At 34.0% G+C, this 23,095-nt stretch overlaps 3 protein-coding genes across 4 annotated transcripts; 2 read left to right on the forward strand and 1 right to left on the reverse strand.

Annotated features, from left to right (window-relative positions):
• Positions 1-5,920: 5,920 nt before the first annotated feature.
• Positions 5,921-8,289, forward strand: LOC120145837 (acetyltransferase At1g77540-like). Its single transcript, XM_039159564.1, has 2 exons — positions 5,921-6,401; positions 8,137-8,289. Exons 1-2 carry the CDS (start codon positions 6,138-6,140, stop codon positions 8,206-8,208), a joined length of 336 nt encoding a protein of 111 aa, XP_039015495.1. The 5' UTR covers positions 5,921-6,137; the 3' UTR covers positions 8,209-8,289.
• A 1,002-nt stretch (positions 8,290-9,291) lies between these two features.
• LOC120145878 (GDP-mannose transporter GONST3-like) lies at positions 9,292-12,360 on the forward strand. Its single transcript, XM_039159597.1, has 2 exons — positions 9,292-9,396; positions 10,928-12,360. The coding sequence occupies exon 2, from the start codon at positions 10,928-10,930 to the stop codon at positions 12,038-12,040; it is 1,113 nt and encodes a 370-aa protein (XP_039015528.1). The 5' UTR covers positions 9,292-9,396; the 3' UTR covers positions 12,041-12,360.
• Positions 12,361-17,620: 5,260 nt separating this feature from the next.
• On the reverse strand, positions 17,621-21,872 carry LOC120145805 (probable L-ascorbate peroxidase 6, chloroplastic/mitochondrial). 2 transcript variants are annotated; one of them, XR_005518156.1, is made up of 12 exons: positions 21,664-21,872; positions 21,430-21,576; positions 20,926-21,046; positions 20,751-20,851; positions 20,582-20,669; positions 19,866-19,933; positions 19,703-19,789; positions 18,761-18,835; positions 18,607-18,684; positions 18,426-18,530; positions 17,815-17,888; positions 17,621-17,691 (listed from the first exon to the last, which is right to left on the reverse strand). XR_005518156.1 is itself a non-coding variant. In XM_039159529.1 (11 exons), the coding sequence occupies exons 1-11, from the start codon at positions 21,832-21,834 to the stop codon at positions 17,871-17,873; spliced, it is 1,059 nt and encodes a 352-aa protein (XP_039015460.1). In that variant the 5' UTR covers positions 21,835-21,872; the 3' UTR covers positions 17,811-17,870. The 2 variants fall into 2 exon arrangements, 1 of the variants encoding a protein (XP_039015460.1); XM_039159529.1 differs by lacking the exon at positions 17,621-17,691 and having other exon boundaries at positions 17,811-17,888.
• Between the last annotated feature and the right edge of the window lie 1,223 nt (positions 21,873-23,095).

The following is a 23,095-nucleotide window of genomic DNA, read 5'->3' on the forward strand; positions in this document are numbered from 1 at the left end:
TACTCTAAAGAGAGCACTTCATTCTTTATTAAGTGTCTAACTGATTCATGTCTTATGCGAATGTTTATTTTCTTACCATTGTAAGTTTGGTTCTTAGCCACACATATTGCAGCTTTTGAATCACACAACAATGAAACTGGAGGAGTCGGTCTTCCCCACAACGGAATATCTGCTAACAAGCTTCTAAGCCACTCAGCTTCTTGCCCAGCTAGGTCAAGAGCTATAAACTCTGACTCCATGGCAGAACGAGCAATACAAGTCTGCTTTGATGATTTCCACGAGATTGATGCTATACCCAAAGTAAAAACATACCCACTCGTAGAGGTTACCTCGTCATTATCATAAACCCATTTAGCATCACAATATCCTTCTAATATCGCAGGAAAGCCAACAAACTCAAGTTTCCAATCCAAAGTACCCTTAAGATACTTCAGTAAGCAATTAAGAGCAATCCAGTGTTCACTACTCGGATTATGAGTACATTTATTCAGTCTACTCACAGCATAAGCAATATCAGGCTGAGTATAGTTCATTAAGAACTTTAAGCTTCCGATTAATTTAGTATATTCAGTTTGGGAAACGCTACTTCCTTTATTCTTAACTAGATGTATGTTAAGGTCATAAGGAGTTCAAACAGGGACGACATCATAACTGTCAAATTTCTTTAGCACTTTCTCTATATAATGTGCTTGACTTAAAGAAAATCTCTTTTCAGTTTTGGTAACTTTTACTCCTAAGATTACATCTACTTCTCCCAAATCTGTTATCTCAAACTTAGTGGACAATAAATTTTTAACTTTGTTTATGGACTCAATGTTAGAACTGAAAATCAACATGTCATCAACATACAAACTTATGATGACATATTCAGTGCCAAACATCTTTGAATAAACACAAGCATCCGAACCATTCACAACAAAACCAAAACTAAGAATAATTTTATGGAATTTCTCATACCATTGTTTAGGAGCATGCTTAAGTCCATAAAGTGACTTTTTAAGTCTATAGACTTTTCCTTCCATACCAGGTGCTTCAAATCCTAGTGGATGCTCCATGTAAATCTCTTTATCTAGATCCCCATTTAAGAAAGCAGTCTTAACATCCATTTGATGTACCTGTAACTTATGAATAGAGTCTAGCACAAATAATGCACGAATCGTTGAGATTTTCGTAACGGGAGAGTATGTATCAAAGTAGTCTAAACCAAACCTTTGAGTGAACCCTTTGATGACTAACCTTGCCGTGTACCGCTGAATCGAACCATCTGGCCTCAATTTCTTTCGGAAGACCCATTTGTTGCAGATTGGTTTGAATCCCTTAGGCAAGTCAACTAATTCCCAAGTATGATTAGACATTATCGATTCTAGTTCATCATTAATAGCGCTTTTCCATAAACTAGCATCGATAGATCTTATAGCTTCTTCAAAAGTTTTAGGATCCTCATCTAACAGAAAAATTTGAGCTATAGGATCTGAAATGGAGTCTAAATCATTTATCTCATAAATAAAGGAAGTAATAAAGTCTGGTCCAAAAAATGTTTCAACTATTTGCCTTTTACTTCTTCTAGGCTAAAAAATAATTTGTTCAGAAGACCTAGCAAGATTACTAGAAGAAGTGGATGGAATATATTCTATTTGTCTCGGTTCCTTTAAAGGAAAAGTATTTTCAAAGAAAACAACATCTCTTGACTCACAAATAGAATAATCTTGTAAAATCATGAATCTGTATGCAGCATTATTCGTAGCATACCCTATAAACACTGCATCAACGGTTTTAGGTCCGATGGTTGACTTCTTAAAGTCTGGAAAACCCACTTTGGCTAGACACCCCCACACTTTCAGGTATTGTAAATTAGGAGCGTGTCCTTTTCATAATTCATATGGGCTAGAATATAATTTCTTATGAGGAACTCGGTTCAAGATATGACTTGCCGATAGAATGGCTTCCCCCACATGTTATCAGATAACCCTGAACTTATTAGTAAAGAATTCATCATCTCTTTTAAAGTTCTATTTTTCCTTTCGGCTATACCATTCTGTTGAGGAAAATAGGGGGTTGAAGCTTCATGAATTATGCCATTCTTTTCACAAATATCTTTTAAGAAATTAGATTCATATTCACCACCTCTATCAGATCTAACCCGTTTGATTCTCCTATCTAACTGATTTTCAACTTTTGCCTTATAAATAAGAAAGAAGTTTTCAGCTTCATCTTTAGTTCTTAGGAGATAAACTTTTGTATATCTTGAATAATCATCTACAAAAGTTATGTAGTAGTGTTTTCCTTCTTTACTTTCAGTGTTTCTAAAATCTGCTAGATCAGTATGAATGAGTTCTAAAAGCTCAGTCTTTCTATTAGAAATGGTCTTAAAGTGAGGTCTAGTATGCTTAGCTTCTACACAAATTTTACATTTGTTAAAGCTAGTTATGTTTAGTTTAGGCAGAACATTCATATTCATCAATTTCGTTAAACCATGAATATTCACGTGTCCTAATCTCGCATGCCATATATCAATGGATTCAACAATATAAGTAGAAGTGGTAGCTTTATTTTCATTAAATTGAGTTTCTATAAGAAATAAACCATTGTTTAAAAAGTATTTCCCAACATAATCACCATTTCGGGAAAGTACAAGTTTATATGCCTCAAAAACTAACTTAATGTCTGCCTTATTCAGAAGCCCACCACTTATCAAATTTCTACACAAGGCAGGTACATACAGAACATTATTTAAGGTCAGAGTTTTACTAGAAGTCAGCTTGAGTAAAACCTTGCCTTTTCCTAGCACTTCAAAGCTGCTAGAGTTCCCCATGTACACACGTTCACCTATGTTCCCATCCTCGAATTCAGTGAAAAACTCCTTCCTTGAGCAGAAATGCTTCGAAACGCCAGTGTCAACTACCCATTCCGAACTGTTTTACACCAGATTAACTTTTGAGACCACCGCAGCAATGATTTCACCATCTTCTTCTACAACATACATTTGTGACTTGTTGTTATTATGGCGATCTGAGCGATGTTGGTATTGGTAAGCTTTGTGGTCGGCTAAACCACAGACATAGCACTTGAGCGTCTTTCCTTCAGGTTTGGCCTTTCCTGACTTCTTGAAGTTGATAACCTTATAAGGTTTTGTCTTCTTGTCTTGATTCCCACGCTTCTTGAATCTAGACTCAACCAAGTTAGCTCTAAAAGATAAATTACTCAGAGAATTAGTAACCTTATCTTTTAAACGATTGGCATCTTTAATCTTCATATGGCCCACCAACTCTTCAAGTGAAATTTCTCTCTTCTTATGCTTAAGAGAATTGCGGTAGTCGGACCAGGACTTGGGCAGCTTCTCAATGAGAACATTGGCTTGCAGTACCTCACACATTTGCATCCCTTCGGCGATGATGTCAGCAACCAAGTTCTCATAGTCATGAACTTGATCCATTATCGGCTTATCGTCTGTCATCTGGAATTTAAGTCATTCACCGACAACGTATTTTTTAATGCCCACATCATCTGCACCATACTTTTTCTCTAGAGTGTCTCAAATAGCTTTGGCACTTCTTTCTCTAAGAAACATATCAAATAATTTATTTGACATGTGACTGAGCAGATGTCCTCGCACCGTTTTGTTATCTTTCTTGTATTTCTCGTAGATAACGAGAGCGGCGGTGGCAGCTGCTAAGGCATCATCATTCAGAACCACATCTGTATCATTTTCGGCAGATGGGTTTGGCGGCATGGTAGGTGGTGACTTCAGCAACACATAATCAAGATCAAGCTGCTCAAAGAATATGAGGATTCGTTGGGACCATATTCGATAATTCTTTCCAGCAAGTGCATCGAGCTTGGAAAGATCAGGAATTAGTTTGCTCAAATGTGATGTCATAATTGCAGTATAAAGGAATTTGTTTCTAAATTGTTGGAAATATGGACTGCAAAATCACACCGTTAGCACTGACAGGAAAGATAAATAGTAATTTAAAAAGAACATATACATAAATTGTGTCGTGGTAAAACCACTGCCTTAGAAACGAATTCGCCCCGATGCGTGTAATTGTTGCAGTAGGCGGACCGTTCCCCCGAGGTTAACACGGCTCTCCTAGAATTCGTACACCCAAAAATTGGAGTGAACTTGGTGGTATTGCTCTTCTCTCAACTCAAACAACACTCAAAAGAGAAGAGTGTTTCAAAGCAAATGTTTTGCTTGGGATATCTCAAAATGAATGAAATTACCCACTATTTATAGGCTAAATAGTGAGGGCAAAATCATCATTTCCAAAACATATTTTAATTCTATTAAACATTGTGGGATAACCATCATTCAATACTAGTGGGATAATCATTATCCAATGCTAGTGGGATAACCACCATCCAATACTAGTGGGATAACCACTATCCAATACTAGTGGGATAATCAATATCCAATACTTAGTGGAATAACCACTATCCAATACTAGTGGAATAATGAGCATTATCAACATAGAACCTTGGAAATTACATTCTAATGAAAGATATTCACCCAAAAGAGATCCAGAGTCTCCAAGAGCTAGTGCTGACTCTCATGGTCAAACAGTGAATAAGGATGGAAACACACCACCATCCTCATCCTCATCTTCATCATTTGAGTCATCGAATCATGCGAGTTCAGAGAAGAGCCAAAACAGATTTGCAAAGTTTCAATTCGGGGTACGAACGGGATACGGCTAGAAATTTAAGAGTAGATAGGTTGTAATGTGAAAAAGTTGTTTGTCATTTGATAGACAGTGGATAAACATTGTTTAATCATCCAGAAGAAGTTAATGGTAGGAATAAGTTGTAATCAGTTTCTTAATTTGTTATTAAATTGTTAATTGTGCGAATTCCGACATGGTGCCGGAATAGATGAACGACGATTACCGGAGATGCAATGCCAAGGTTGGAAATAGAAGAGAGTGGTGCTAGGGTCAGAATGTATTAGTAAGCAGTAGAAACGTAAATGGGATTTTTATTATTGTGAACTGAGATTGCGTTATTCAATATTTATAACCCATAGCCAACCTAATAACACACTAACAAACTGATTACAACATATTCCTAAAGTTGGAGTTTAGACAGGAGCATGAAGGGATGGTTTCGAATCTAGAGACGTGGACTGTGGAGGATCCAACTCTCGCATATGTTCGAGTGAGACGAAAATGGTGACGGCAACAAAGTTTCTTCAAATAGCGTGGAGAAGGTTTTGACAATGTCGAATGAAGAACAAAACATGAGCGAAGATCAACTTCATATGGAGGATTGTTTTCGTGCTTTGATGCCCGCTGTGGCCATGAAATTTTCATTGTGGTGAAACTAATAAGGGGGTGGAGCAAATGAAAAACAAAATTTATATTGAAGTACGTGATCAAACAATATCAAGTAAGTTAACCTAAGTGCTTAACATATCATATTAGTGTTATATACAAATATAATTACTCAAATTTAAATTTATTTTCAAAGAATAATAATATTTTCAAAAAATAATTATATTTAATTAGATTATTTTTAAGGCTTAAAGTAATGTAAATACTTAAACTATGTTTTTTTAAGCCCCTAAACTATTTTTTGATCAAACTAAATCTTTAAACTATTATAACTAATTATTTGAAATCTTACTATTTTTTAGTTTAAAAGTTTTATTTTGGTCAATAAGATATTAACACGAGATATAAAATTAAGTACTTGTTTCAACTAAAAAATAATTTAGAGGCTAAAAAATAATTTATGAACTTATTTTTATAAAAAATAATTTAACTACTTAAAATAGTTATATATTAAAGTTTAAAGATTTATTTTTGATAAAAAAATAATTTAAGGGCATAAAGAAGAAAAATATAGTTTTAGGATTTTTTTTTAGTTTAAGCCTATTTTTAAATAACTTAAATATACAATGTATGGAAGACATAATCTATGCCTTGTTTGATGTGCTCTTCTTAACGCCGGCTAAGATCAAATTCCAACTTTGACCTATGGTTTGTCTCGGATCTACTCGCGTAATATACACCAAAACAGCCAGATTTTATCATTCGATCCTTCCTTCCGACGAAGCATTGCCTAAAAAAAGATCAGTACACCGATCAAGGGACACCGAAACTCGACACTTGAAGAGATAAGAGGAGACCACCAGAGATATGGCCGCCAGCAGTGCAATAGGAAGCTCCCCGGCGGCGCCAAACATAGCGTGGAACGAGACCCAAAGGAGGTTCGAGACAGAAGACAAGAAAGCCTACGTCGAATACGTATTGAGACAAGACGGCAAAGTAATGGACATCGTCCACACTTTCGTCCCATCTTCCAAACGAGGCTTGGGCTTGGCTTCTCATCTCTGTGTTGCTGCCTTCAATCATGCCAAGTCTCACTCCTTGTCGGTCATTACCTCTTGCTCTTATGTCTCCGTTAGTCCCTTCTCTCTCCCTCTCTCTCTCTCTCTCTCTCTCTCTCTCTGCTTCTTTCCATGGGTTTTTGTTTTACTGTTGGATTTAGCTCCTGGGTTTCTATATTCTTGTTTTGGTTCTCAAAATCCGATAAACTGTGAAATATTTTAGGAAACCCTAAAATGTTGCTTACTGTTACTACTGTATTTGTATGATTTAGGAACTCTGGTTTATTTAGAACTAGACTTGTTTAATGATGACCCATTCGATTACTAAAGGATTAGAGTCTTCAGAGGGAAAATTTTCGAACTTTTAAGACGGGAATTTTCGATCAATTGAATGACACAAACCAATTTTACCCTTCTCAATCCAAATTCTTTCTTCCTCACCTTATTCAATTTCTACCACAATCTTAAACACTGTTGTTTAGCTATCTCTTGCTTGCTAACAGTCCTTTTTCGGCATCCCCGTCGCTGATCAGCTTTTGCAATTGCCTTTTTTTGTTGCCTATGCTTGTCTTCTGTTCAAATTACATATTTAATTGAAGTTGGAATCTAGGTAAGCAGATTCTGCATAGCAGAAGCTTCTTCCAGTACTTTCTAGATCATTATCCTCTTTCATAACCATATGATTACATACTGTGGTCTTTTTTGTTTGTTAGACAAAGTGGCTAATTTGTCTGTATGTATGATTTTGTTGATAGTATCCGAGTCTTGAGCAAAAAATCAGGGTAGTTTTTACATAGAAAAGTGGCATGGTTAATGACAGTCATTTACATGTTAAACTACCTGTCAAAACCATGCTATTTTAAAACATAATAGGAAATTCTTACTATTTAACTCGGTGATTGGTCCATGATTCTTTTCTCGAAGAATAGGCTTTGAATTCAATTATTTCCCTAATAAGGAAACAATACTGTAAGTTTTCCTGTCTAGACGACTTAGCCTATGTATGATGTATGCAGAATGGTTGAGTAAAATGTTATGATGCATTTAGAGTTATGAGCTCTCTGGTGTCTGCAAAAAATGTTATTGTCTGTAACTATTCAAAGGAAATATGGAGGAATATTCTGTTACTCTATGGTCTTCAAAGACCTGTATTGGGATGGCAAGGAGAGCTGCAATGGACTTGTACAAAATTGAAATGCAAAGCATTGTTGTCTATTATTTTACGGATAGCTTGAAACGTTTTCATATACGTGATATGGAGGGATAGAAATGGAAGAACATCAAGAGTTGAGTAAACTATACTTTCTGAGATAAAAGAGTCCGTGTGATTAAGACTTTCTGATGTAAAATTTAGACTTGTGTATTCTGTTAATATACAGCTAAGCTTAGCACGGGTGTAACACGAAGGGGGGATTAGATTTGTAAATGGCCTGTATAGCTGACTATACTGTTGGATTGTAGCAATTATTTGCTTTTCATCTAAAAAAAATGACATTGGTTCATTCTTCTTTTAACATTTTTGTGCCACGTTGGATGATGCAGTTACTTCAATAATTTATTTTGGAGATTTGAAACTAATCTTCTTCAAGAGCGCCCATTTGCTAATAGGTCCAATAAGTTAGGATCCCCTTTCTGCTACAAAGTGCAGGTTTTCCTTTCTTGATGAGGAAATTAGGTTCCTTTCGATGTGCTTTGACATCCTGATTAGATCATTTGAATCGTCTCATTCTCATATACTTCTGGTACTGGTTGTGTTGTGGTTCAGAAGTCTTTACGTTCGATCGTATGTTTGTTTTGCTCTTTTTCAGGACACTTTTCTTCCACGGAACCCGTCTTGGAATAGTCTGTTATACTCAGAAGAGCCGAGATCGAATATCTAAGTAGCTCCATCTCTTTGTTGTTGGGGTTATTGGAGATAGATAAGCTACTACATGGAGTCAACATCTCCCGCCAAATAATAATTTGATGTACTCTTGCGGGTAATATCTTTACAATTGCTTTTGCATTTGATATTGATTTAACTCCCTAATATCTATTGGTTTAAGATATCAAGCTTAATTTTTTTTCGGTATAATCAATATTTGATTTATTGGTTGAATGATTCGGATCGAGTACTATAAAGATACGCCATAGGAGTCATTCTCTCAATTCAATATATTTAATTTATGAAGTCATCATTCAAATTGTGAAGAACAACATACTTTAACTTCCTAATAACTATTGGTTAAGATATCAAGTTCAATTTTTTTGGTATAGTCATTCAATTTGTTGGTTGAATGATTCGGATTGAATATTGTAAAGATCCATGATGCTCATATTGAGTAGCTAGTCAATATAAATTTAAAGCATAATGATAGAAAATACCTCTAATGTTTTATTAAATAATTATTTTAGCCCATATTTTTTCTCGTAGTATTTTGACATTTCAATGTTTTATTTTGAGTCAAACAAATTCTCTTTAAACAGAAATGGTTGGTTAACAAATGGTCCACCCTCTAAAATAGAGGTTGTTTGTCCTAAAATAAAATGTTAAGGGTAAAATAGATAAAAAAATATTAAAGTGATTATTTAATCAAATATTATGAAATTTTTTTAAAAATATTGAGTTAAAATATTTTAAAAGAAATCTTTAAAAATAGATATTAAAATATTTATTTAATACGTAAAAGGTAATTTTTTAATATTTGTTTAATCAAATATTAGTGTTTTTTCCTCAGTGCGAACTGTCTGACACAAAAATAATATCTAATTGCAAGTTAACTTTAAGAAAATCATATTATTCAACGTTTTGATGCTATTTTTAAAGGAAAATGCATCGTAAAAATACCAAATCGTCTCCTCAAAAAAAGAATGGAAAAAAACCAAATGGTCGGGTCTTGGGTTGGCCCAAATCTTTAACATGATATCATCACCGTTTTAAAATAAAATAAAATCTGAAAATGAGTGAAAGTGAGATTCATTAGAAGAAACGAGAGAAAAACGAAACAAGCAATTAGCAGTTCGTGCAAGTAGCTAGCAGCAGCACTTCAAGGTCCACTCAAGAGTATCGAAGATTTCCAATTTCCCAGGTAATTTCTTCTCTTTGTAAATCTCTATTTCCTCTTCCATTTCTTTGTTCGGCCCATCTGGAAACGGAATCGCTTTCCTTTTCATTTAATCATTGCATTATTTCACTTCTATTTGTTCTAAACTTGTAGTTTCCATCTGTGTTATTCTTACCTGTCCCTGTTCTTGGTTTTTGGGGATTTCCTATATTCTGTCAACATTTTTTCCAGACCCATTTCATCCCATAATCTTAAGCAAAGATGTTGTTTTTCGACTCTAAGATTTTTTTTTTTTATATGAAAATAGGAGGAAAGATCGATTTTCTTTCTTTATTTCCATGCAAATCCACGTTTTATTTGTGCAATCCTTTCCGGTTAGCTTGAAAATATTTTATGATTTTTATTTATTCGTGTTGGAATTAAATATACTTTTAGCTACATTGTCGGCTCGACGTTTGTTTCTCTTTGCATCAATTCTTAGCTTCAGTTTTTCTTTTAATTTATGTATTCTGTTTGAACTTTGAAAGATTTTGATGTAGTTTATTGAAGAGTTCGATTTTTTACTTTTATTGATCCTTTTATTCTTTTTTGTTGAACCAGTGCTATCTAAATTTTGGGTATATAACAAGGTTAGGCGTTTTGCTTATCTACTTTGGGTGGGATTTTGGTGGCAAGATTCAAAAATAGTTAGGTAGTTATTGGATTTTTGGTATTATGAAACATGATGATGTTAAGGGTATTCATACCCAAAATAGTGGTAATCCGGGCCATTTCCATTCCTGGGTTCATCTGCCTGTGGCAGTACTAGAGTCACATATCCTTCTGTTTTTATCTGAATATAGTCGTGAGTGAACTGAGTGCTATATCTTACAAATGCTAGTTCGGAGCCTTGGATTGCTTCAGGGTTGACATTTTCTTGGGTTCTGGCTATTTTTCTTGGACTTTAAAGCTTAAAAATATTTGAATGTAGATCAGTATCAGTTTCTTAGTGCGTGTGTCCAAATTTGATGCATTTTCTATCGGTCTGGATTTTGATTTGTTTGTAGCCTCAATGATAACCACATTACATGTTTGTCTCCAACTCTGTAACATTTTTGTATTAAATGGTGATTCCCATGAGACGACCTTCTGCAGTGCTCCAACTCTTTTTAGCCGAATACTTCTGTAGATTGGCATCAGTCTGGAAATAAATTTTTCTTATTTATTTTATCAGCAGAAAAGATTTGTTTGGTCATGGATGAGTCTGATTGTCAGTACACAAAATGGTTGCTCAACATGTCGATTTATTTCCTTCATTTCCTATAATTTTTATGCATGGTAACCTTGCATCGAATATCTTAATCACAGTATCATGAATCTGCTTCATTTATATTTTTTTGCTTTTTTCTAATTTAGTTCACTTTTGAATGTTAAATGAAAAAAAAAAAGTTTCCCTGCCCTGCTGTGGGTTCAATCAGTGAAGGGATTGGAAGGCCTGGGATATAGATGTATACGCTTCATGTACTTGCTAATAGTTAGACCCAGTATTAAAATTGTACCTTTTTATTGTCCTTAGATGTCTAAGGACATGGAGGATCCTGTAAACAATGGTCCTGAAGTCTTAGCTCTCTCCAGTGAAGCCCAAGAAACATGGTATAGTTGTGTAGTAAAGCAAGTATCTGTCTATGGAGTAGCGGCAGGATACTGCATCTCAGCTTCTCTTCTCTCCATCATCAACAAATGGGCTATCATGAAATTCCCTTATCCCGGCGCACTAACTGCTTTGCAGTACCTAACAAGTGCAGCTGGTGTACTAATCTGTGGATGGTTCAAGATCATTGAGCACGATCGGCTTGACCTTCTGACTATGTGGCGGTTCCTACCTGCAGCCGTTATATTTTACCTCTCTCTCTTTACCAATAGTGAACTCCTCCTACATGCTAATGTTGACACTTTCATTGTCTTCCGATCAGCAGTTCCTATGTTTGTTGCAATGGGAGAGACACTTTTCTTGCACCAGCCATGGCCTTCATTGAAGATATGGATCTCATTAGCCACCATCTTTGGTGGCAGTGTTCTTTATGTTCTTACCGATTACCAGTTCACGTTAACTGCCTATACTTGGGCTGTTGCATACTTGGTAAGCATGTCTATAGATTTTGTTTACATAAAGCATGTGGTAATGACTATTGATCTGAACACATGGGGCCTTGTACTGTACAATAATCTTGAGGCTCTCCTGTTGTTTCCTCTCGAGCTACTAATAATGGGGGAGTTGAAAAAAATAAAGCATGAAATCTCAGATGAGTCCGATCGGCACACTTTTGAAGTGATTTTGCCTGTGGGCTTGTCGTGTTTATTCGGATTGGCTATATCTTTCTTTGGTTTCTCTTGCCGAAGGGCAATTTCTGCTACAGGTTTCACTGTTCTCGGTATCGTTAACAAGCTATTGACAGTTGTGATTAATTTGGTCATTTGGGACAAACATTCAACTCTTGTTGGGACTGTCGGGCTCTTGATTTGTATGCTAGGTGGGGTTATGTATCAGCAGTCTACAAGCAATAAGCTGAAAGCAGTTAATATAGCTACAGAGCAAGAGACAGAGGAACAACAGAAATTACTTGAAATGCAAAACAACACACAAGAAAAGAAGAATGAAAAGGAAGTCACTGAGATAGAGGAGAAGTGAAGGGCTTAAAATAGGAGCATTCTTTCTGGGCTTTCTTCCATCTTGCATATCGAAACCATTCTTCGTTTGGGCATGGCTGATGAATTATCGGAAAACAGCAATCTCCGTATGCACAGAATATCTGCATCGAAGATTCTTGCTCAAGTTTAATACAGCTATATGGCGCTTCATCTGGTCAGTCTTCTATTTCCTGAACTGGAAACTTGATCTTCTTCAGATTGATACATGATTTTTACATTTCCCATCTGACAAACCAGGAGAATTTGGTTAGATTTTTACGTTCTTTTGTTTCATTTTACTACCATGAACATCTTATTTAACCCAACCAACCTAAGATTATATATAGATATAAATGTATATTTTAGAGAAAAGGTTATCTTCAAACCTTTGGTTGAAGTCTGTTACCACTTTGTGCCTCTTGGTATTTATGAATAACTATGTTTTAGTTGTTTCTATTATTACATAGTGTTCTTGTTCTTGTATCATTTTTACGAACTTTGTGTAGAGTTCTGTAACTGTGAGCCCTTCTGTTTCTGATGTCCCCTGATATGTGGAACCAAGAAAAAATTTGTGATTTTGCATTCAAAATGGAAGGATTTAGCTTTTGAATTGTTCTAGATTGCATTTCAACAAGTCAACTAAGGTTATTTTAAGGGGCCAGCAAAACCATCAATGGTTATGGCGCCATTCCCATTTTCAAATTCGCGAACTCCGATACATGTTACTGCTGGATACATGTATGTGTCGAATTCAATGCTATTTGGCTCATCATTTTTTTGCCTAAAATATATTTGGAGGATCATCTCAACCGATGTTTGAATGCAACAATTATCATGTGAGTTGTCATATCAAAATTTTAACACCAATAATTGCAGAATGAGTGATTGAGCATTTATTGTTAAATAATTAAGAATTCTTAGAACATATGCTTTTTATTTTCATTTTAGGTTTTTCGTTAATATGGTCATTAATCCAATTAATTGGTGGCTGATTTGGCTGTTTAATCATGTGACACTCTAAATTCGATAGGAATGATTTGACCCGAATTTACAATGACACATTTATTACTAAAATGACTCAAAATGAATAATGATTTATTTACATACGATTATATTATTATTTTTATTAAACATAACGTAAGCATCAATAAAGAAACATATTTACTGTTTAAATCATTCATAAATATAAACAAATATGAGAGCATGCTTTATTCTATCAAAACAACCAAATTGGTTAAAAATACTTGAAAATATTAAATTAAACTTTAAGCACTTATAAAGCAATACAAATATATTCATTTAAATGTTGGTGAATGCACTCAAGTTGGATATCAAGGGTTTTAATTAGGGGTGTATAAAACTACTCGACCCGGTTGACCCGAATCGTCGACCCGGACCTAAGAAAACCGGGTAACTTTCTAAAAAAAATTATCCGGCCGGGTCGAGCTCGGGTCACAAAATTAAAGTTTTCCGGGTACTTGGTTACACGAGTACCCAGTTATATATATATATATATATATATAATGAATTATTTATATTATGGATTATTAGATTTTATATTTTAAACTTTTAAATTTTATGTTCGGATGTTAGAGTATAATTCGAAGTTTCGAACATTTAAATTTATGTATATATTTTTTAAAATTAATAATTTAAAAATAAATAAAAAACCCGGGATTTGCACACCGCTTGTTTTAATAAAAGGAACTACCTTGGGTGTACTTAATATAATATATTTTTCAGTTTCCATTTTTAAATTCCCAATTACACCGTTTCGGAACTTACTAGTAAAAGGAAGCAAATATGTCATGTGATTAAAATGGATGTCAGTATAGAATTATAACGACCACAGTGGGAGTCGAACCTAGAGATGCACAGAAGTCGGATTTCAATTCAATCCGGATCAGATAAAAATTGATCCGGTTTTTTCCTCCAATCTAAAAACCGGATTTTAAAAAAATCGGATCGAATTTTAACCGGTTTGGAGGGCTGGATGGTGTAACCGGTGTAACCGGTTTCGGTTTGCAAAAAAAACGGATTTTTTCGGATAAAAACCGGTTTTTTATCCGGTTTGAAAAAAACCGATTTTTAATCCGGTAAAAAACCGGTTGTTCAATTTTTTCCCAAACCGGTTATACTATCCGGTTTTTAAATATCCGATCCGGTTTAAAAAAAAACTGGTTTTCCAAAATCCGATTTCAGATATTTTTTAGACAAAATCGGATATTCAGATTTTTTGTGCACCTCTAGTCGAACCCACGACCTTCTGATTCGAAGTCGCGCTAATTCACTGCACTATGCGGTCAATGATGTTTTGAAGGCAATGTTCAAATTTATTCCTAATTAGAAGCCGAACCCTAATCCACAGTACAAAAATGTTCGGTTGATACAGATATATAAATGTCGGTGAATAGCAAGGGTAAGGAACAACCTTTGTTTTGATTAAAATAAATCCTTAAACTATTATATGTAACCACTTTAAGCACATCAATTATTTTTTGGTCAAAATTGACCCTAAACTACACTTGTTTTGTTCTTGAGGTCCCTGATTATTTTTAATTAAAATAATTAACTAATTTTATGTAACATGTCAACATTGATCTCCTTTACCACACAAAATCTTCTAATTGAAAAAAATGACAGGACTTAAAATGGTTACATATAATAATTTAAGAACATATTTTGACAAAAAAATAATTTATAGACCTAAAACAAAAAAAGATAATTTAGGGTTTTATTTTTACTTTAACCCTTATAAATTAAAACGGGAAATAATTCATGGATTCCAAAGTAGGGTTTGAATATGTAAAATTAAAGATAAACTATATAAGATGTCATTGAACATAAAATTTAAAATTTTAATATTTTTAAAGTTAATGAATTAATTTACCAATCATGCTTTAGGTGAATATTGAAATGTCACCATAGTTTGATTGAAAATTGTCATTATACTTTTATGACTAAGGTAAATTTACCACCATATTTTGATTCAATATTAAACATTGTCACTTTACTTTTGTTTCATTTAGATTTAACACCCAAAAATAAATTTTATTTTTATTTGTTGTTTCAAATGTTCCTTAAAATTAATCAATAACTTTTAATCCTAAATATAAAACTTCAAACTAGGGTGGTAATCGGGAGGGGAAAAACCGAAAACCATGGGTATATGAAATCTTCAAGCACGAGGATGTGGATGAAGGAAATTTTATCCCTGAAGCTCAAATGAGGATGGAGACGAGGATTGCTATATCCGAACCGTGAGGATAATCGAACCGTACCCGTGTGAACAACCGTGGGGATCACCGAAAAATATCCGTAGGATTCCCTAATATTTTACAAAATTTTAAAAATATATTTATAATCATTTACCTATATACCCTTAATATATATTTTAATAAAAAATCATATACGATAAGATTGTAAGATTACATTGTTGCCACTGTTAAACATCAAAGAAACTAAAATTAAAGTTTAGATCTTTTCTCATTTAATATACATTAAGATTAAAAATGATTAAGATTATACATATAAATAAAATGTTAGATAAATATTAATGTTCAAAACTTTCATATTATAGATAGAGACCAATTTGAGACAATCTGATATATTTTACAAGTTTTAAGTGTTGTATTTATTTTAAAAATGTTTGTTTATTTTTTGAGATGAAGATTAACTGAAACCTGCAGGGATCTATAAGAGATGAGTATGAGGACAAAAAATCCTTGAAACATATCATGGGGATTCCCCAAAACCATACCCGCAAGCGTTGGGGATGGAATAGGTTATGCAAAACCGTCCTCACCCCGCCCCGTTGCCACCCCTACTTCAAACCTTACAACTTCAAATATTAAATTCTAGATTTAAACCCGAACTTTTGGACAAAAAAAAATACATATCAATTAATAACATTGATATAATACCAAAAAAATACATCTAATATTTGATTAAATAGTCACTTTGACCTCTTTTTAAAAAAAAACATTTTAACCCCTAATATTTTATTTTAGGGTACAAGGGCCCTTCTTTACATTAAGGGCAATTTTAGTCTTTAACCTTTACGTTAGTGATTATATTTTTAAAATAGTATGAGATAATTATAAAATAATATTTGTTCAAAATCTTTCTTAGTCATTGACAACGTACACACTCTACATACAAAACTGTTTTGAACATTTTCGAAACCCTAAACGAAAACTCAAAAATAGGCCCTTATAAAAAGAAAGTTACTCTATTACTTTAAACAAATAATTTAATATTCTAGAAAAATTATTAAACTTTTTCGAACATTAGTTTCATTGTTTAGTTAAGAAAACACCTTAACTAAGAGAATAAAAAATCGAATGTGGATATGAACTATGATATGAAGCTTGATTTTGAATAATAAATTAAAAAATAAAGAATAATGTATTATGTTATCGTTAGATTGAGATTGGAGAAGACTAAGAATTAAAGAATATTTGGTAAAATGAAAAATGTGATTTGCAAAAATAGAGACAAATATGATTAGATTTAATTCAAAATTAAATAAATTAACGAGAGATATAGAGAAAGAGGTGAGAAATTGAAAATTTTATGAAATTGAAAAAACTTAGAGGCCTTAATTATATAGGTAGAAATTGAGATTGAAAAAAATAGGGGTCTAAATTATAAAGGTAAAAATTGAGCCTAAAAAACTTAAGAGGCCTCAATTGTACAGGTAGAAATAGCGGAAAGTGAGATTGAAAAAACTTAAGGACCTTAATTATAAAGTTAAAAACTAGGATTAAAAAATTAGGGGCATCAATTATAATGGTAGAAAGTGAGATTGAAAAAAACTTGAGGACTTCAATTATTAAGTTAAAAAGTGAGACTAAAAACTTAGGGACCTCAATTATAAAGGTAAAATGGGATTGGAAAAATTGGAGATTTCAATTATAAAAATAAAAAAAGTGTGATTGAATAAAATTATGACCTCAATTATAAAAATAAAAAATGAGACTTCAAAATTATGGGCCTAATTATAAAGATGAAAAAATAGGGCTTGAGCAATCACTCATGGGGCTCCCCTAATAGTCGATTCTGTCTACAAACACAACTGCTCGAACCTGAGACCTCTAGAGAGAACAATATTCTCTTGTAGTCAACTAAATTTATTAGGCATAATGTCAAAAAATGACCCTAATATTTAATTAAATAGTAACAAACGTAAAAGAGACCTCAGTGATAAAATAAAATTTTATTCTCACTAGAGGATACAAGTTCAAGCTATCTATAATATGTATATGCATTATCAATAATATAAGAAATTTTTAAATAAATTTTACTTTGTAATCAACTAGACCAACCACAAAAACAGAATGGATTGTAAATAGTATGCTATTTCTATAAAGAGAGCTCAAACACCAAGTTAATAATCCATGAAAATGTCGAAATGGCCAAAACACCAACAATAATCATTTTATTTAGAAAATAGTTTGGAAGGTAGGATATCACCTGGGCTTCCCACCAAATAATTGGTATTCTGCCCGAATCTGCCGCTTCAAAGAATCTGAGAGCTCTCCGCAATTCAACACACTCGTTCGATTTTTTTATTCTTTCCTTTGGACTTCCTAGTTTAAGATGTGAGCTTGTATTTATTTTAAGAATTGGCACAGCTTGCTCTTTTTCATCCTGCAACAGATCAACGGACAACAGACAAGATGAACATTTTGCACACATCACCTTTGGAAGAAAAACAATAAATTATAAAATCACTAAGCCATAACGAGAGATGAAATAAGTTACGGTTACAACCTTCACGAGAGTACTCAGGAGCCACAAACTTCTTTGATGCAACTTGTGTTAGAGCATCAATCTAACACGATACCCTATTCATCAAATTTAGCAAATCAATAATTTTTCTTTATAATCCAAAGCTTAATAGCCGAAATCATTTCTAAAAGGAATTCAAAAGAAACATAGAGTAGCATGCCTATGTCTTTACATAGAATTTTTCAAAACCAAAATATAAAAGCAGCTTCATGAAACTAGACTTTGAAATTGCGATCCTATAGAAGAAGAGATTTTTTTTTTTATGTTATTAAGTACCATAAACATGAATAATTTAGAGCATTTCAAAAAACCTGGAAACTGTACAGAAAGAGTGAAAGACTACCATTTCCTTTTCCTTATGTTACGCTATCCTTGATCCACCCAGAGATGAAACAAATTCTTCAAACCTAATCTCTAAGCAAGAAACTTAAATGAGGTATGTTTAACAAGCAACTCCATGAAATTATGATCTCCCCATGTCAGAAAACACAACCTTTTAACAAAATGTGGGGTCAATAGCAACAGAATCCTAGAAGTTTTACTAATTAAAATTTATACATACAAACGATAAACATGCAACATTACAAACCAACCTCTGGAGGCTCAAACTTGGCCCCAAGGTTGCTAAGTTTAGCATGGGCTTCCGCATAATCCTTGAAGAATGTCTCTTGGTCTTCTGCATATTTTTCAGCATACACCTGTAAATAAAATAATGCTTAGACAAAATGGCAATTTTATTATCTTTCTTGCATAAATTGATCTCGACTTATTTACCTTGAAAGAGGGATCTTCAAAAAGAACAGCATCTGTTGGCAACACAAGCAAATCTTCATCCCTTTTTGCTTTAATGTCCTGTATGGATATAAGAGAATCAGAAACTTTTACATCCTCTTTTACTTGAAAAGAGAAAATGATTTCAATTTCAAACCTTGAAGTATGAATTATCAAACTTCAACCATTGCACTGTCCAGGACTGTCCTCCAGGTGCTCCTGGTCCATCTTTCTGTCATTCATGAAAGAAAATCTAATTTAAATCCCAACTAGCTGTCATCGTTACAACAATGGTTACCGGAGCCATAACCATTCACGTTTCACTCAAGGAAACCAATTTTGCTAGTAACTATGAAGACGTTAATCATCCCATCGTCCAGGTCAGCAAGCATAGATAACTTGCATTTTAAAAAAAATTCTGATGATGAACTTTACTCAGTAAAACAATTAATTTAATCTATAGAAGATGCTGACAAACAGAAGTAGGGAAAACAATATGCAATTTCTGACAGTTAACTCTAGCTCACATGTCAATCTGAAGGCAAAACCCTAAGTAGAATGGAATAACTATTGGCGTTATGCCCAAATTCATTCTGTTTGTGGGGCATTTTCTGTCTCTGAAATTTTCAATTTTTCTGAGGGTTTAGTGCAACGATCAGCATTAAAAGCAAGTTAAATTTTCTTTAAGCAAGTTAAATTTTCTTTCTCCATGCAAAGCCTTCAATAATTTGCTAAATAAATACCCCAACCATCTCAATAAAACTGTCTCATTTTGACTTTTGGGGTCAATTTTTTTAAGTTTGACTCGTTATTTTAAATATAGTAGTCTTTTTTAAAAAAATATTTTTAAAACTATGTATAAGTTTCTAAAAACATTTAAAATAATTGGGGTCAAAATTTTAAATATCTGACAAAAAAGTCAACTGCAACATAATAATTGAGATAGAGGGAGTAGCACTTTGCACTTTAATAGTATGACAGTCCATACTAAGCATTTGTTCAAGAATCTCTAGCCTCAATCAAGAATTACCTGTGACAAATAGCATAGTTAACTATCACCACTAGGTTTTTCCAATCCATATTAAAACACACAGCTTACCGTATACTTGGTCTCGGGTTTACCCCAACCGCTACGTTCTGGTCTGGACCTCCCAAGAGTATGTGCACCAGATAATGCGACTATTTCCTACATATCAAAGCCAGACGTTTGATATCATAGTGTGCCATGATAAATACAATTAGCAACAACATTTTAAGCTTACCTTGTCATTTAATCCCATTCGGTAGAAAACCTCTCGCAGATGATCAGCAGGCGAAGGGGGTCCAGCATCTTAACAAAAGAGAAAACGCTATACATGTTAGTGGTCTCTAAACATAAGTAGAAGGCAATGTATCATTACATATGAGGGCAAAAGCAAACAGACCAAATTAAAACAACCTGTAATTAAGAAGTCTGGCAACTGAACGCATCTAATAGTTAACAGCTGATTATTAGCTACAAACTTCAGAAATTAAAAGTTTTTAGGAAGAAAATAACTTATTGCCCGCAACATAAAATTGTATTAACACCATTTTAGGTTCCTAAGTAGCCAATTGCCCATAAATGGTGGAGAAAGCATGGTGATGGTCAACCAGTTTAATATTCTAGTTCCAGTTGAGGTATGTGCTCAGTGCTTTCGATTATGAACACCTAGGGGTATCAATTTTTTTGTCAGATAAAGATAACTCATCTGTTAATCGTGAGACACTTCATGGAAATGCAATGAACAAACCAAAAATCCAGAATTAAATGGATTAAAACGTGGCATCCTCAATTCATGGTCTAACCATGCAAGAAGCAACAGCCCACTTTAATCCATGGATTAAGCGCCTCACATTTCCAGCTACATTCCTCCATTAGGAAATCAGGCACAGAAAAATCTTGCCACAAGTTACATTAAATATTAACAAATCATTTACAAATACATGGTTCACTTACCAGGTAGCCTGCCCTCTTCAGGACACTCATTAGGAGCAGATACATCCACTCTTCCGTATTTCATGGGAATTTTGGGCCCTCCAGCATCCTGAAATTTCAATTTGATTCTCAGCACAATAACAATAATCAATAAATGCAGAAATACATCACATAGTAATAAAAGGATGACCTCAATAGCAGTAGCACTAGCCAACTGGAACAAATCTGCATAAGTTACACCAGGGTACTTGTCCTTGATAGGCTGAATAAGATTCAGCGCATTCACAAGACCTAAAAAGAAAACTTTTAGACAACAATGGTGCAAGTGCATGATTACATTTTATAAGTAGAAAATAAAATGATACCAGCATTGGCTGCATGTTTCAGCTCAATTTCAAACCTAAGACTTCCATTCGCTCCACCCTTTTGAGGCCATGCTTCAATGTTCTTGTTGTAGGTACCAGCATCGTGCCATCCTAGACGAACCTGGAGTGCACACATCAGATTAAACTTGTTCTTTCCAACTCCAACCTTTCCTTGAGAAACTAAAAGGTAAATCACTCTTCAGTGTTTCAAATATGAACAATAAATATCAGCAAAATCCAATCGAGTAAGACTCATATAAAACTGAATTCAATCTACACTTAGTACAACCAAATGAGTCTTCTATATCAGTAAAATCAAATCAATATTAGCCTCAAATGAAACTCAATTCAATTTACACCTTTAATACTCCTTAACAAATCTCCAATTCTTCAAATATGAAATATTAAACATCGGTAAAGTAAAACACACCGTGATTCTTATTTTGTTCTGCAAAAATTTCTACAAAAAGAAAAGAAAAAGAAGCATACAAAAAAGTTTAATACCAGGATAGGATGGCAAAAATTAGATTTGAGAAGTTCCTTGATATCTTCTCTAGCACTCTTCAACTGATTAGGATCCGAAGCATCGCATCTCGGACTTGCTACAGTGCTGAACCTTCCGCTACTCCGAACACTAACAGTCGATCTTCTCTGTTATGTCAACAAAACAAAAGTTAAAAAGAAGAATTATATGAAGATGAGAAGAAAGAAGCAAAAGAAAAAGGGAAAAGGAGGAACCTGGAGAGGAGAGAAATGAGAAGAGAAAGCGAGGGATCTGAGAGAGTAAGAGAAAGAAAGGGAAGGAGGAGAGCGGAGGAGAGCATGGCGAGCAGTGGAGGAGGAGGAAACAGAAGAAGAAGAAGCGAGGATTCGAGAAGAAAAGGCGGCTGTGCTCAGAGACGAAGCCATTAGTTTTGGTTTGTAATGAGCAGTGTGGGCGATTGTTGTGGAGTTGGTGAACTTTGCCCAATGCCTAACACGCGCCTTCCTATATATTTTGTTGCCAAATGCCCTTCCCTTTCACTTCTGTCATACGTACACCAAGCATAGCGGCCTAAACTTGGAATCCATTTTCTTCTCTTTGAAAATTATTTTCTAAAAGGCGCCTCCATATTTGATAATTATTTTCTTCTGTATATTTAATTTTAAAAATTATTCAAAAAGAACTTTTAAAAGATAAAAGTGAAATAACTAAAATATTTTCAAAACAAAAATTCTCTTATACTTAGGGATGGCAACGGGCCGGGTTCGGGCTGAGTATTGGTCCCCATCTCCGTTCCCGTTTAAAAAACTCATACCCGTCCCCGCTTAAAAATCGCGGGAATTTAAACGGGGATCTCATCGAGTAATCAAGAAAAACCGCGGGGAAACGAGTATCCCCGTTTAGCATAAACGGTTATTTAAACGGGTATCGGGTCGGGTATATATATATTTAAATTAAATATATAAATATTATATATTTATTTTTAATTTTAATTAAATTTATTAATATTATATATATATATAATAATTATTTTTAATATTTATCGGGCCGGGTAATCGGGGTGGGGATTACCAAACCCGTCCCCGTTTAGCATACATGTTTTTTCTCCGTCCCCGTTTAGCATAAACGATTTTCCCCGTCCCCGTTTAATTCGATTTTCGGTTTTTCCCGTCGGGTTCTGATTTTTTTGCTATCCCTACTTATATCGTGTCATTCACGACCAAGATAGTTGGATGAAACCCGTTTAATTTTTGTGAACTTTGTGTATTGTCTGTCAATAATCGAATTCGTCATAGATCCCGACACATTATCTTGAGAGTCAAACTTCCCGATAATAGTCCATTTAGAACACATAATGGTGATTATTCCTCTAAAAAAACAATGGTAAACTAAACATTTAATACTTTAACTATCAGTTTTATTCTGTTTTGATCACTCAACTAATTTTACCTCAAAATCAAATATTATGTTTTAGTTTCGTTTTATTCACCCACCGTTAATGGTATGTATGGTTGAGGTGAGGGGATAGCGAGTGATTACCCTCGAGCATAATGCTCCCTAAATTAAATAAGTTGTAAATCAAGCATAAGGCTTGAAATAATTCTTATAATGGCTAGTGTATATGGTATGATTATGTTTGTGTGTTGATGATTATGTTAGAAAGGCTATAAACACCTCCCAACTCGA

This window comes from Hibiscus syriacus, unplaced genomic scaffold (genome assembly GCF_006381635.1).
Source record: "Hibiscus syriacus cultivar Baekdansim isolate YM2019G1 unplaced genomic scaffold, ASM638163v2 tig00110895_pilon, whole genome shotgun sequence".
NCBI classification, from domain to species: Eukaryota; Viridiplantae; Streptophyta; class Magnoliopsida; order Malvales; family Malvaceae; genus Hibiscus; species Hibiscus syriacus.

What these genes read in the sequence shown, in the direction of transcription:
- LOC120145878 (XM_039159597.1), top strand. Translation starts at nt 10,928, where the DNA reads ATGTCTAAGGACATGGAGGATCCTGTAAACAATGGTCCTGAAGTCTTA.
- LOC120145805 (XM_039159529.1), bottom strand. Translation starts at nt 21,834, where the DNA reads ATGGCTTCGTCTCTGAGCACAGCCGCCTTTTCTTCTCGAATCCTCGCT. An exon ending in CTCATTTCTCTCCTCTCCAG is followed by an intron (nt 21,577 to 21,663) that starts GTTCCTCCTTTT and finishes TTGACATAACAG; the next exon opens with AGAAGATCGACTGTTAGTGT. An exon ending in TTGATAATTCATACTTCAAG is followed by an intron (nt 18,685 to 18,760) that starts GTTTGAAATTGA and finishes ATATCCATACAG; the next exon opens with GACATTAAAGCAAAAAGGGA.
- LOC120145837 (XM_039159564.1), top strand. Translation starts at nt 6,138, where the DNA reads ATGGCCGCCAGCAGTGCAATAGGAAGCTCCCCGGCGGCGCCAAACATA. An exon ending in CCTCTTGCTCTTATGTCTCC is followed by an intron (nt 6,402 to 8,136) that starts GTTAGTCCCTTC and finishes GCTCTTTTTCAG; the next exon opens with GACACTTTTCTTCCACGGAA.